General features: G+C 40.8%; 1 protein-coding gene across 1 annotated transcript; it reads left to right on the top strand.

Moving 5' to 3' along the window:
* The first annotated feature begins 5,793 nt into the window (after positions 1-5,793).
* Positions 5,794-11,225, top strand: LOC118791853 (up-regulator of cell proliferation-like). Its single transcript, XM_036549336.1, has 2 exons — positions 5,794-5,812; positions 6,508-11,225. Exons 1-2 carry the CDS (start codon positions 5,794-5,796, stop codon positions 11,223-11,225), a joined length of 4,737 nt encoding a protein of 1,578 aa, XP_036405229.1.
* The last annotated feature ends 4,250 nt before the right edge of the window (positions 11,226-15,475 follow it).

The raw sequence follows: 15,475 nt of genomic DNA, 5'->3' as shown, positions 1-15,475 counted from the left end.
GGATTGCGTATACAGATTCATGGTGTTCTCCAACTGTAATCTACCAACACACTTTTTTTTCTCTACCTGCAGCTCAGCTGTATACATTTACATGTATTCTTCACTGAATGTTGCCAAGGTGTGTCATTTTCATGAGAATGAAACTGGCCCCACCTTTCATCTCTCATTCCATCACTTGTATGCACTTGCATGTCGGCACCAGTTATGTTTGCACCTAGATGCAAATGTTAGTGATCTTATTATTCCAAACACACAAAACCTACTTGAGTAGACAGACAAGGAAGAGATGGCAGATAAGAGAAAGTGAGGGTCAGCAGTGTTTCAGGAGTGTGAAGACCCAGTTCCCATTCAACAGGAACACACCACAGACACAGACACAGACACTACAGACATAGAGGAGAATGGGATGAATTGCTGTCCCTGCCTGGATTTACTGACTCATGACATTTTTAGCTGGGCGCGTGCAGTTGGGTCATTCAAACTCTAGATTCTGCCATGAGAGGCCATTTCTTTGTGAAAAGGCCAAGTGTAAATTTGTATGTTTATATTTGTTCCTCCATGTGAAAGCATGGAGGAAATGACAATGAGCAACGAGCTGTACCTACAATTTGCCAGGTATTATGTTTGGTATGTAGTGCATCTGTGTCAGGTGATACGTTAGGTTTGTCGTGCTGTCATATCTTGAATGCCGCAATCCATCCTCCTGTGGTGGGTTTTAAAGTATGTTCTACTTTATACCTGTAAATGCACAACAAAATATACATTTGTTGTGGTAATGCACTATTATCAATGGGCAAGAGGTACACATGAAAGGTTTTGCTACAGGTTTAGTTTACCAAGAAGAAAGTTTCCATGTGAAACTCTGTTCACCCATGTTGTGCTGTTGATGAATATACAGCTATGTTGTACAAGCTGTGCTGTAGGTGACTACAGAGTTGTGGTTCCTCAGGCTGTGCTATAGGTGGCTATAAAATTATGGTTCCCCAGACCCTTAGTTCTTTCAGCATGAAACTATGTGCATCTTATTTATTCCTTCTAATTATTTCTGTATAAGACTATATGTCTACAGTCTGTATAAGCCTAAGGCTTACTTAATTCCATCACTGAATGTGTGCGAATAAACCATGACAACAACCAATTTCTTCAACCAATTCAACAACCAAGTATTTTCTCTTACTATATTCCTGTTGTATAGAACATTAACATATAGACAATAAATATTTAAAAGCCTAACAGGAGGTGCTTTATCAGATGGTCTATTTTACTTCCTTTTTCATGAATCTTTCCTGTTTAAATGTGCAGCGTTTTCATGTAATTCTTTGTAAAATCAATCTAAATAAAAATATGAATCACATTAATAATTTGGACATCACTGTGCAAACTAGTAGATCTGTGTGGTCTGCAGTGCCATTTATCAGACACTGTCCTTCACTAAATTAAAAAATAATTTGCTGACCCTAATATTTGTGTATCTCTGTGATAACTGGCACTGTGTACTACTACAGTCTACAGTAAGCTATGCTATCAACTCTGTAGGCAATTACGTGTTAGCAAACCAGTCTGGTTTGCATTCATGTTATTTCCTTTTTCAAGATCATCCTGATAATCTTTCAGAATCTTAGACAGTGTAGGATATGGACTTTCCAGTTTCACAGCTTCATCTCTTTGGTAAGGCTCTATCTCTACCTAAAACTAAAATAGGCAGCTTTGTTGATCTGTAGAAAGCATCTATGTTTTTCTTGACAATATCAATGGGCATGTCAATGGGTAGGTGTTTAGTGAAACAGACTGCCTTTTGCTAAATGCATCCAGGCACTTTAAGTCTTTTATTCAAAATATTCTGCTTGCTAAGTACCTCACTAATTAGAACAAGATAGAATTTAAAATACTAATGCATTCAAGCTCTTAATGGCTTTTTAAACTTATGTGCCAACAAACTTGATTGAGTGTCATATGTGTGTGACCCCAAAATGACTCCTATGAGTGGATTGCTTGACTCTTGAAAGTAGATTATTTAAACACTGTTAATACTGGAACACTGTTTTTGAGCACAATTTGTATTTTTTTTTCAGATTCAGTCTGAATTTTATGTAAGCAGAGTACATTGTATTGGACAAATTCATTTAAAACATTTTCAAGTATAACTTACATTACACCATCAATTAAAAAGAAAGTCAGATATGACGAGCATTGTGGAGGCAGTTGGGAGAAACCATTTGTAAAGGAATGTGTAGCTCACTATTTTATTTTTTCCTTCATGGTGCTCCTGTTTTACTGATGGAACAGTCCTTAAGGTTAAATACAGTGTACATCTTCACCACACTTATAAACATAGCTGAAGCATGACAAGATGTCATTTTGCAAGGTAAGAGTCTTAATGCATTTTGATTTTAATCTGTAATGTTTTCTGCATATTGTACATTTACCAGTGCAATATACAAAATGTATCAATAATTCTTTTCAATGTCAGAAAATACCCTTATTAAGAAACACATTAAGTTGTACTAATATACTTTTATTATTGTTATAGTAAAATAGTTAAGGGGTATTACTGAATGAATGAATGAATGAATGAATTCCCCACTACTGTTGTACCCTTGGGCAATGTGCTTAACCTAGAAATGCCTCAGTGAATATCCACCGGTATAAATGGATAATATGTAAAATTGCAACCTATGCAAGTTGCTGTGGATAAAAGTGACTGCTAAATGACAATAAAGTAATGTAATTCAACTGATAAATGCTCTTAGCTATCAAACATGGAGCAAAGTATTTCTATATGACCCTTTATTAAATAAAAATAAAAATATGATTCCATTTCATTTTGAGTATCACCATGCAAATGGCTGGTGCTATTCCTTGTGCACTAGTAGCTAGCTAATATTAATAAACATTTCTGAAATCAACAGTAATTTGGCTGATATTTATCTAATAATTTTAATGTTATCATAGTTTGCTATCTTTATCTTTGTTCATGTGCCTATTTGAATGTCTGGTGAGTGTTAGACTGACTGCCACCCCTTCTCTCAACATTCTGAGAGGATGAAAAAGAAACTGAAACTGTTCATAAAACATTTTCAACTACCAGTATTGATAACATGCAATCCAGATAATTTTTCTGTCTGAGTATTTATCAGAGTAGTAGGTACTTTGTCATAATTACTTGCTTTAAACTAAATGCCTTTAAACTGATGCTATCCTTCCACAAAGTCATGTCATTTTTAGCCTTCATTTAAGAATGTTTTGGGATTGAGCAGAAAATATATACGTATATGTTATAAGTGAAAGTACCAGTGCTGCTAGTAAACCGGTACTCTCCAGTACTGCCAGAGGCAAGAGTGAGTGGGAGAGATGGAGGGGAGGGAATGTCAGACACGCAAAAACAAAACAACTAAACCACATTGAGTGTCTTCTCAGGGGACTCTGGTTTGCTTTGTTACATTTCCTTTTAGCATTTTAGTTTGTTCTTTTATATGGAAGTTGCAGAGCAGTACACCAACACAGGTGTTTGAACAAGTGTAACATTTACATCTGTAGTACAGTAATCCTTACAAGGTTGATTGGATACTACTTGAAAAAAAACACTGATACAACCCATATTTTTAGGTCACTAGAAAACCAGACACTGAACATTATGTAGCCGTTTCTTTCACAAACATAGAGCATAATGAAAAACACTGCTGTCCTTTTCAAAGACCTGCTGGTGTGCTGGGAAAACCTTGCATGATCAGGAAGAGGAGCTACAACTTCTAACTTCTGGAAGAACAGCAGGTAGGAACGTATTTGTATAAAAATGTAATGCTGTGGATTTAATTACAGCAAGGGTTATCTTGTTTGTTTGCTTTGTGTGTATGTATAGGTGAGTAAAACTGGTTTATAAAACTGGTCTGTCCAGTTTGCATGGGGCACCTGACAAGTGGTTTCACTTAAGTTTTTATGACTGTAATGTGCGCAAAATGAAACAAATGTTCACTGATGTTCAGATGTCTGATGTTGTAGAACACAGTCTTGGATGGCACTGCCACTACTGGTGCAAATACAGTGGAATTTACTGAACTCGGCAACAGTGTGGTGCAGTGAATAGGAGCAGCCTGGGCAGCAGTGTGCTGTAGTGGTTAGGAGTAGGGCAGCTGTGTGAGGTAGTGGTTAGGATCAGGGCTGGCAACCCAAAGGCTGCAGAACTGCTTTTGTGCCCTTTGGCAGGGTATTTAACCCATTATTATATTTACATTAATATTTATTCATTTGGCAGATGCTTTTATCCAAAGCAGGGCAGAGTACAACACATTGCCTCAGAAAAAAATTATTCTCATTTACTCTATTTACTCATTTACTCTATAAATCACATATGTAAGTCATTCTGGATAAGAGCATCCGCTAAGCAACTAAATGTAAACGTAAGTGTTATTGATGCTTTTAAATCCCCAGTCATTGCTGTCAATAACAAACTTATATATGCAACAACTATTTGTACTCCTTAAACCATGAAGCTTCTGTCTCCTCAAACCCGCTACTGTTATTATACTGCACTGTTTCTGTGCCACTCCTGACCTACTGGAGTTACAAGATACATGTTGTTTTTCCCTTCTACCTTTCACCAGCTGAAAGAATTTGTTGACAGTTCCTTTAGCATCCAAGAAAGTAGCAGCTAAATCACTGGTCTAACAGCTACAAGCATTATTAACACCTGTGTCATTACATGTAAAGCATATGTCACTGTCAATAATATGCAACATGCAGTCCAACACTGTTCTGAAAAACTCCAGTCTGCTAGAGGGTAATGTCTGAGATGCAAAAAAGTATGCTTTGAGATTCATTCCTATGTCTGTCCAAAATCTCAGTAAAGCTGTCTAACTCTGTCATAATGACATGATGGTTTTTAATACACTGTGTTCATTTAGTGCTTCAGAGGACTGTTAGTGCTCCAGAGGACTATATGAAGACATATATCCTTCTCCGAAGGATGATCAGTGTGATAGCTTATCTTAATATGAGCAGGAGCCCAAGGCTGCCCAGGCTCTAGTGCAGATTAGAGCTACCTAGTGTACAGATTCAGGTGTGAGTCTAAGCTGTTCCATTCACCAATAAAAGCCAGTAGTCTGTAGTGTTTGGACAGAACTGGCTCCGTCCTGCTGGATATGGTGGGTTTTGTTGGCCAGGGTTCCTTCATTGCACCTTGTCTGTACCCTGCAACCACATCTGCCCTGATCGTTAGTCTAGCATTCTCTATCCTGGTGCATCATGGGACATATGAAAAATAGAATAGAATAGAAGTATGTAAAATAGTTGTGGTTTCCGTGCAAGTCAAGATGTGGTCAAATGACTTACCTTGTTTTGTTTTATGTATGCAATTAAAACCAAAATTCTGTGCAGCCGAAAAGTGTCTACATGTTATTCATTCATCCACTTTAACATTTTGTAGGACAACCAGTCACAACCAATGAGGGAATTGGTGGTTGTTGAAGGCAGATGTGTGCGTTTGCGTCTTTGGAAGTAATGTTGTGAAAAAATCTGCCTATCTAATAACTAAAATTTGACTCCATTTTCTATTAACCTATGTCTTAGTTCCCCAATTCCCAATTCTAATTAGCAACTCAGGAATTGTCAGTTTGCTTTGGCTTGTAGCTGATCAGGCTGCATAGTCCACGACGTAGGATACCGTACCAGCACATTTAATATAACTCGCTGCCGTCTTATATTCTAAATCATAGAATATATGTTAGGCGGCCCATCTAGGGACTGAAGACTCGTCAGAATAGTGCAATACTTAAGACTGACCGAGCGCAAGTATCAATGGATTTCGAGCGGTACGGCAAGAACTTACTGAAAAACCTCAAATCCTGCTGCATGCATCATTAAAATGGTCAAATGAGAAATCACAAACAGATGTTAAGACTAATAATTTTATTAATCAAAATTATCCCAGTCAGGTTGCATATGGAAAGGCTTTGATCGATTGGGCAAACCTAGAGCCGGCACTGAACATAGCTTATGTTTTAATTCTGTGAAGGCTTGTTTGTGTTCGTCCTTCCACTCTACCACTCCAGAACATCCGACGACTTGGTTTTCCCTTTCAGTAGGGTGTATATGGGCATTGTGACACTAGCATGGTCTGGGATGAAATCCCGCAGATAATTTGCCATGCCAAGCGCCTTTTGCAACGCGTTTCATGTATGTGGGCGAAGCGGTTCTGCAATGCATTTTCGCCTGTCCTCAGTTAAAGCCTTGTGATTTTGAGTAATCATTCAACTGTATGCCTGAAAAACTTGAAAAATTACAAGAAAAAACTTACTTACTTACAACTTACAACAGAGACCTACAAGCCATTGCACTTACAAAGAATCAACCTGGTCACTTCAACCTTTGATGGCTCTTTTAGAATCATATCAAATTATTTTAAAAAGCTATTTAAATATAAAAATAGGACAGCAACTGTTGATTGTAAAGTGTGTTCAACACAGCTGTCTTTTAATAAAGTAATGTAATAACTGTCTGTTTTATTCGCAGGAAGAAATCTTGAAGAGCTTCTTTCTGATTTGGGACTGAAAGACCTCTTTAAAATGAAGCTGACACTCAGTAAGGCACTTGAGATAGGGGACAGAAGTGCGTCAGAAGAGCCAGCTCTGTCTCTAGAGGCACTTCCAGGATATGTTTTGAACAGACTAATGATGGTGAATGTCACTGCCAGAAGTGTAAAGTACACCCCTTCTGATCATGAGGCACCAGCCGCTGGACCGGACTCTGACTGGGGCAACTTGGTTAAAGACCTGGATAACAGAAATGCCATTAACCCTCTCGACATCATCACTGCCATCTTGCTCTGCTCTGATAATTTCCTTCAGCAGGAGCTGGTTGTGAAAATGTCCATGTGTCAGTTTGCTGTGCCCCTCCTGCTTCCACACTGTGACAAGCAGAAATGCACTTTAATGCTGTGGGCCATGAGAGGTGTTGTGAAGAAGTTCAGACCCCACTCCCTGGCCTACCCAAAAGCCTCCACAGAGAACAACATCGCTCTCACCAACCTCCCCATGGTGTCCTTCATCAGGCTGGGTGAGATCAGCATGTCTAAGTCTCAGATTTTGAACAAGCTGCTTAGCAATCCTCAGCAGTACCATGATACCTTTGTCCACCGCGACATGGAATGCGGCGATCGCCCCCGGAGGATATCGAATGGCTTGGTTGAAATCACCTGGTACCTGCCCTGCGGAAACAAAAACATAGACGTCTTCTCAGAGCCCATGGCTGTGGCTAACTGTAGAGGGGACGTCAGGTCCTTTGAGACTCAGTACAGCTTCCTGTGTCACACGTCGGCGGCCATTTTTGTTTTCTTCGACAACCTGAAGCTCGATCTCAAGTACTGGACGGTCAAGAATGTCAAAGCTCAACTGTTTCTGATCATCAATTCTCAGGGGAAAACAATCAGTCCAGACACATTGCAAAAAGTTGCAGCAGACTGTAACATTGAAAGAAGTAACATTATCATGAAGACCAACCAGAATGATGCAGACTTTGTGAGAAAACTGAGCAGCACAGTGAGAGAAGTCATTGAGAAAAGTCCACAGAAAATGAGCGTGAAGGACCTGTATGGTGTTGCCCTTGAGTTAGGCATTCAGGTGGATGAGAATTGCAATGAATGCTTGAGAGCCGAGAAGAGGGCTGATGAACTCACAGGCAACATTGAGAACACTCTGAAGTTCAAGGAGGATCAGTTGCCTTTACAAGGTGAGATCTGGAAAGAACTTTCTCAGATAGAGAAGGAGAGGTGTAGACTAAAACAGGCAGGAAACCAGGAGATTGAACATTACAAGAGCTCACTTGAGAGAAAAGAAAAGGAACTGAGAGAAAGGCAATGTGGTTTCACAATGACAAAAGCCATGGATTGCTTCATAGCTGGAATGGCAAGCTCAAGGATAGAACGATCCTATTTCCTGAAGTGGATGAGAATTAATTTGGATAATCTGTCATGTAAGAGTCTCTCTGATTTGCGGGAAAAATATAGAGAGCATTGTCAAAAGTCTGTCAGAAATAAACAGATGATTGCGGATCTTGATAGACAAATTTCAAACAGTTCCTTAGGAATTGAACACTTCCTTCGTGAAATGGGACAGCTGTACGAATCTTCTTGTTCCCTCCCAGAAAACAGCTCAACAAGAAAGCGACTGGAGAAGCTGCCTAGACTGTGCGCTCAGATGCTTCTGGATGGTTTCCCTCTTGAGCTTGTGGATGGAGATGCATCAAATATCCCTATAAAGTGGGTATCTAAAGTACTGTCTGAACTCCATAGCCATGTGAACTGCAACAGTAAGATCCGTGTGGTTACCGTGCTGGGCGTCCAGAGTACTGGGAAGTCCACTCTGCTCAACACCATGTTTGGGGTGCAGTTTGCTGTCAGCAGTGGCAGGTGCACGAGGGGTGCCTTCATGCTGCTCATTGGAGTCAAGGAGGATTTCAGAGAGCAGCTTGGCTGTGACTTTCTCATGGTCATTGACACAGAAGGGCTGAAGTCCCCAGAACTGGCCCAGCTGACTGACAGTTATGAGCATGATAATGAACTGGCCACCCTGGTGGTGGGGCTGAGTGACATCACAATCATCAACATCGCCATGGAGAACTCAGCAGAAATGAAAGACATCCTGCAGATTGTGGTGCACACCTTCCTGCGCATGAAGGAGGTGGGGAAGAAACCCTGCTGTCAGTTCGTCCACCAGAATGTGGCAGACGTCTCCGCCCATGACAACAACCTGAGGGACAGGCAGCTTCTCCTGGAACAGCTGGACGAGGTGACCCAAGTCGCTGCCAGGATGGAGAAAAAGGAAGAGACCATGACATTTACAGATGTGATGGATTATGACCCTGAGAGGAATACATGGTACATCCCTGGCCTTTGGCATGGCAACCCCCCCATGGCAGCAGTAAGTGCTGGTTACAGCGAGGCTGTGAATGAGTTCAAGAGCAGGATGGTCGACACATTAGAAGAGCTCAAAGGCACCAGACCTGCACACACGATTCCGGAGCTTCTGGAGTGGACCAAGAGCTTGTGGAAGGCAGTGAAGTACGAGAACTTCATCTTCAGCTTCCAGAACAGTCTAGCGGCTGATGCTTATACCAAGCTGTGCACAGAATTTAACAAATGGGAGTGGGAATTTAGAAAACACATGTACACATGGGTGTCAGGGGCTGAAACAAGCGTGTCAAACTTTTGCACAGCTGCCTTGGCAGCTCAGAAAGCATTTAGCCTGGATGACTTATTGAGTGTTCTGGAAAATGAAGTTTCTCGTGAGCTTGACAAAGGGGAAAAACAAATCACAGAGAGTTTAACAAAATATTACCAGAGAAAGGAGGACCATATGTACCTAGTGGAGAAATACAGGGAGGATTTCATGAACAGTGTTAAGAGCCTGAAGAGAGAATTGCAAACCACATTGATTATGAAACTTGAGACAGCCATGAACATAAAGAAGGGGATGGCTATTGTGGAGAGCATCAAGAAAAAACACAAAGCCATCATGGAGGGTCAGGTGCAGAAATTAGTCAAATTGTGCAGGACATCACAGACTCCAATTTTAGACCAGCAGCTGGAGCAGGAATTTGAGAAGATGTGGACAAAGACCACAAAGATGCTGTCCTTCAAGGGCCTGAAGAGACTAAATATTGTTCAAGAAGTTTATAACCTATTAAAGTCCAACCTGGAGACAAAAGGAGGGTCAGTCCATGAAATGCTGTCCCAGATCACACATCTGGACAGATGTGGGAAGGAACAATTTATTGTTAGTAATGATGACAAAAAGTACGCTGTGAGGTGTCCCCAGAGTGCCTTTATGCATGAATGGATACAAAAAATACAAGAAATGTCTGACTGCATCATACAACTCAGCTCGCAATTCACTGAAGATAAGTTGGAAACAAGAACAGATTTCCAGAAAACATACATTGTGGAGCTGCTGAGAATGATAGATGAGCATCTGGAGGCACACAGAAACCTACAATTCACTGCCCACATCGAGGCCTCACTGAAGATCCACATCTGTGGGCATGCAGCCAGAAAATTCCAACAAATGCATGATGCTTTCATAAGGGACAATGACCCTCAGCAGTGTCTGCAGAAATTCAAACAACAGTACTACACTGACTTCAAGGATCTCTTCTATAAAAGAGACCTGTGTCACAGGAAGGCACAGGAGTTCAGTACACAATGTCTGAAGCCTGCAGTCAGAGAGTATGTCAGTAAAGCCCTGGGACCAGACATAGTGGATGAAATGATTACAGGGAATAAAGCCATTGATTTCAGCACCCGCTCCTTCTTCCAGTTCTCCATTCTCAAAAAGCTGCTTGCAGAGGACAAATTTGAGAACTTCGCTGGCTACATCATGAACTATGAGAACTTTGTTAAGAAGTGGATATTTAATTGGATTGTGGGGGCCTTAAGTAAATCAAACAGAATTGCAGTTATGGAGAACTACTACCTGAAGAAGATCATCAGGAACATAAAGGAAGCAGTTATGAGCGCAAAAGTAGCAGTGAGGAGTGAAGAGGAGATGAGTATCCACCAGTTCATCAAGGACATCTGTGGTAAATTGAGTGAGACACTGGCTATCCCAAAAGATGATCTGGATGCAGTCATGGTTCTAAACCATGCCAAGACTGAGCAGTTTTTTGACTGGCTGCTGTCCTCCATAGATGAAATGGAAGCATCCCTGAGCACAGAGTTCCACAGTCATAAGGATGTGAGAACCAGGCTGACCACAATGCCCTTTAAACCACAGGATGAGCTCTTCAACAGGGTGATTGGCTGTGGGAAGCAGTGCCCATTTTGCTTCGCTCCATGTGAAGCTGGGGGGAAAGGTCACACAGAGCACTTCACCTCAATCCATCGTCCTGAAGGGCTTAGACAGTACAAATGGAAGCGCTCGAGGAAACTAGTTCCAGACATATGTTCCTCTCTTGTCGCCAGTGAAATTACATTCCGCAGTGCTGAAACAAATGGCAAGTTTCATCCATACAAGGATTATCAGAAATTTTACCCTGATTGGCGTATCCAGCCTGACACCAGCATCCAAGCCTCAGCCTACTGGAAATATGTGTTTGCCAAGTTCAACACACAGTTTGCAAAGGAGTATGATGCACAGCCTGCTGACCTTCCACCAAAATGGAAATCTATAACCAAAGAACAAGCAATGAAGAGCCTGGAGGAGGCATTTATGATGAAAAAAAGGAAGAATTGGTAGATGGATGATGAAGATTTCAGTGGAAAATGACTTGTTCCCTGATTTCACAGAAAGAAAACACTAGAAATTAAGACATAGATTTTCTCCATAGCAAATCTTATTAGAAATATGACATGAAAAAATATTGACTTGCTGGATTAACCGAAAACTTAAATCAGGCTTACATCTAAATGAACGTTGTTTCATACCTTCAGTCTGTGGACCTAAGTTGAATATTTTGGTTCAGTAGTTGTACTTCTGCATTTATGGAAACTGTTAAAGAGTGATGCTCGTTTTGAAGTTAGCCTGTAGAAGTAGGAAATGATGTTTCACCTCCATTCTGGCCTGTGTCCAAGAGGCCCCCCGTCACTTTAAGCATCACTAAGCTTAGAGAGCCTACATTTGCCTAGATCTGAATATCTAGAGCATATAAGAATCTGACTAAAACTCTTTACATAGCACACTATTGCACCATAGTTTACCAAGGGGTTTTGGAAACCAAATCAAACATATTATATAATTTACATTTCATGACATTTAGTTACTTAGCAGGTGCTCTTATTCAGGGCAGCTCACATACATCATAATTCTTACGTTATCCATTTATAGAGCTTGATATTTGCTGAGGCCATTGTGAGTGAAGTGCATCACCCAAGGGTACAACAGCTGTGGTAATTGGGGAATTGAACCAGCAACCTTTGGGTTATGAGCCATACTCCTTACCACTACAAGACATTACATGACATTCCACATTTATATGATCATAATTACCCCCAAGTCAACAGGTTAAACATGCCAAGAAAGCTATTTGAGTAAATTAGCGACATAAATCAATTTGTTTGTGACAAAAATTGACAAATTTCAATTTGCCCTTGAGCAATCACAATTCACGTATACAGTATGTCCACATTCCGCATCAGCTGATGGCGTGCCTACTGCAAGTGGTGTAGGCCTATGTTCTGCCCTAAAAACTGGATTGAAAATTGAAGCAGAAGACAGAGTCAAGGGAAGAATTTATTCGCGAATTTCCCACCATTAACATCTTCTTTTCAGTAGAAGGAAACAATGCCAGCAGTGTTGGAGAGAGGTGGTGCATTGAAGCTAACATTACTTTTTCTCATGAAGCAGCTGAAAATCATGAACCAGCTGCTCCCAAATCAGAGAATGGATACCTAAGAATGAAATGCAAATTTTGTTAATATGTGGCTACCCGTTTAATAAGCAGCTATGCACAGCATGTCAGCATTTTGATCTAATATTATTCTAGTAAATTCAAGCAGATTTAACATTCCAGCAGACGGCCTCAAACACTCCTTTGTCACACCTGCTCCTCATTAGAGGGGTAGTCCCAGCCCACAAGCGCTTTCCACCACATGCCTATGCACACCATATTAAAATGAATTCTGACACATACTTTGGGTATCAGCATAGCAGATACACACCCGCGTCTAAATAGTATTGTTAGTAAATGTCCCAATTACCAAAGTGTGTTTTGTTCTGATAAAGAAGCAGATCCGATGTTCGCAGCAAAAGACAGGTAGGTTTATTTGCACAGCCGGCCGTGGGAACATCAGCATCGAGCAGAAGTTCAACTACTATAACATTTCGTTCTTTTTTTATAGTTAATAGCAGGCACATTTACATACGAGTTATGATGACCAGCAAGGGTGCCGTTTCTGATTTGTGGAGCTGTGCATAGCTAAACAGCTCCCTCTCTAATTGGGTATTTCCTGAGCCCTGTAACCTAATTGGCTCCATAGGGTTCACAAGAGGCGCCATTTGGCTCCGGTCGGATGTAGCGACATCGCTTTGTATTCGAATACACATCGCTTGTCTCCAGCATTTGTATTCGAATACACATCGCGTGTCTCCGGATCAAACGCCATGCCGTTCCACAAAACTGTCTCCTAACAGTATCAACAAGGACTATTAGGTGATGCCTTCATGGCTGGGTTGCAAGGAAGAAGCACCTTCTATAGGCAATCCACAAACAGAAGCAACCTGGATGACAACAGAAAACATACTTTTTGATTACATCTGTAATGAAAACAGACTGGGATCCAAAAGCGGTCAACAAAGTTTAAGGACGAAAGGCAAACTGTAGTCAGGGACGAAACACTGGTCGGTATCGAGAAGCAGCAGTACAAAAACAGATCCAAATGTGAACAAGGTCCAAAGAACAGGCAAGGGGTCAAAACAGCAGTCAAAACACAGAATGGCAAAGTACAGGCTTGATAGAGTTGCAACAAACAATACCTCACAATGAGACAACATAAACTGAGATCTTAAGTAGCCAGGACTTGATTAAAGAATGAGTCACAGGTACGCTTGATGAGTGGGTGTGGTTGAGCCGGGCTGAACTGGGCGTGGCTGAGCTGGCTGACTGGGAGTGGGTGTGACAATTTTAAGCTAAAATGGAGCTTTGTGGATATTCTGGTTAGTGTTACACTTGATTTTAAAAAAAGAACAAGCCTCTATTGAGGAAAAATGTTTACTGTGAAATATGGCAGGAGATGAGCTATATTCTGGGGTTGTTTGTGTCTCTTCTTAAGAGGGAGTCATGAACATGGACTGGAACATTCTGGGAAATTCTGGTTCCCATGCACTGCCAAGAATCTCAAGCCTGGCCAAAAATGAACATTATAGCATAATCCAAAGCATTAAGCAACATTTTTCTGCCTGCATGGCCAGCACACCATCTACTTGTCAGAAAAAAAACTGGAATACACACTGTGACAGTCTTTGTTAGGTAGTGAGCCCTTGTTGCCTCCAAAATAATAGTGGGAAGGTGAGGAAGACTGGGAAAACATGGGACTCCACTAGTTTGTAAGTAGGTGTTAAGACATAAAAAAGATGAGACCTCTGTAGAGTGCCAGTTCACCTCAGTGTTTAATAAAGAAATTGTTGGAATTACTTTGTGGTTTTGTCACAGTTTTGGTTGTACGTGCAGGGATAAAACATTAAATAATAACCAAACTCCATTCCACGCGGTTTTGCGTCACTCTCTGAACAAACACACAGCAATGTTTATAAGAACCTTATGTGTTTATTTGTAATGTTCAAAGAGACAGGACAAAATAAAAGGGAGATTGTTACACCTACACACATTTGTAGTTCCAAAGCCTGTTATTCCATGCTCAACAGGTCTGGGGGTATTCTTTCTGGCATGGAAGAACAGTGTTCTGAACTACAGAACACTACTTACTACACTACAACACTGCTTTTCCCCTGTATCAGCAAATCATAGTATTATTTTGGTGAGCAATTCTTTTATTTTCAAAAAGCACAGGGGCATTACAGATATGAAAGAATTGATCCATCACAGTCAAAAATATAACTAAGGAGCTCCTCCACCAGAAAAAACTCCTGCTCCCACCATGTGCTGGCAGAGTACACCGAAGAGTAAATACATATGCAGACAGAGAAACAATGGTACACAGATATACAGAGCCCTAGTACAGGCTGTGTTAACTTAGAAGCTGGTGACACCTAGATAATCCCAATGTTGATGTAAGAAAAGTTTCCACAACCCCTTAGGGACAGAGCGGTACATGCTGGACACAGACTTAAGGAAGTGCTTGAGTGGGGTCAGATACAATCTATGCAGGAACGTCCATCATCTGATGGATTGGGTTCTTGTAGGATACTGTGTTACAAACAACACTGGAAGACAACCTGATCATATAGACTTAGGTCTTTTGCTCAGACAGATGTTACTCAAGGATGTGTAAGAGATTCAGAGGAAAAAAGAGTAAATGCTACAAGCATACAAGCTGTCCTTTGGATTTAAGGGCATGTTACCCCATGTATAGGATGTAGCAGCAACTGAGTACCCCAAGGAACTCCATACACATGCAAAGCATTAGAGAGGTGTAAATACAGCAAAAAAGATGTGGTTCATATTTTAGTATCTTCTATATAATAATATATGCCTGGATATCCTGAAAGGTCCTTAGGCCATTTTCATTTAAAATATTGACTAATATATGGATGCTTTTTTAAAGAGATGAATGGTGATGTCCAGCCATACCTTATCCTGTCTGTCTCTCCGCTAATCTCCATGTTATCGCAAGATGTGAGATTCTGAGACACCTGGCCAAGACCACATGTTTTTAAATTGTATCCTCATTAACCAGGGATATCAATTGTGTACTGATTCTCATTCTGGAATGATGATTATTCACTTTCTAATCTCATTCAACATATCAATCTCCTGTGTGTGCGCGCGCGCGAGTGTTTAAATGTGTTTCTTTTAGGGACTAGCCCCTGAC

Source organism: Megalops cyprinoides, chromosome 17, assembly GCF_013368585.1.
Source record: "Megalops cyprinoides isolate fMegCyp1 chromosome 17, fMegCyp1.pri, whole genome shotgun sequence".
NCBI lineage: Eukaryota > Metazoa > Chordata > Actinopteri > Elopiformes > Megalopidae > Megalops > Megalops cyprinoides.
The sequence above is the reverse complement of the archived record's forward strand: the minus strand, read 5'-3'. Positions and strand labels throughout refer to the sequence as shown.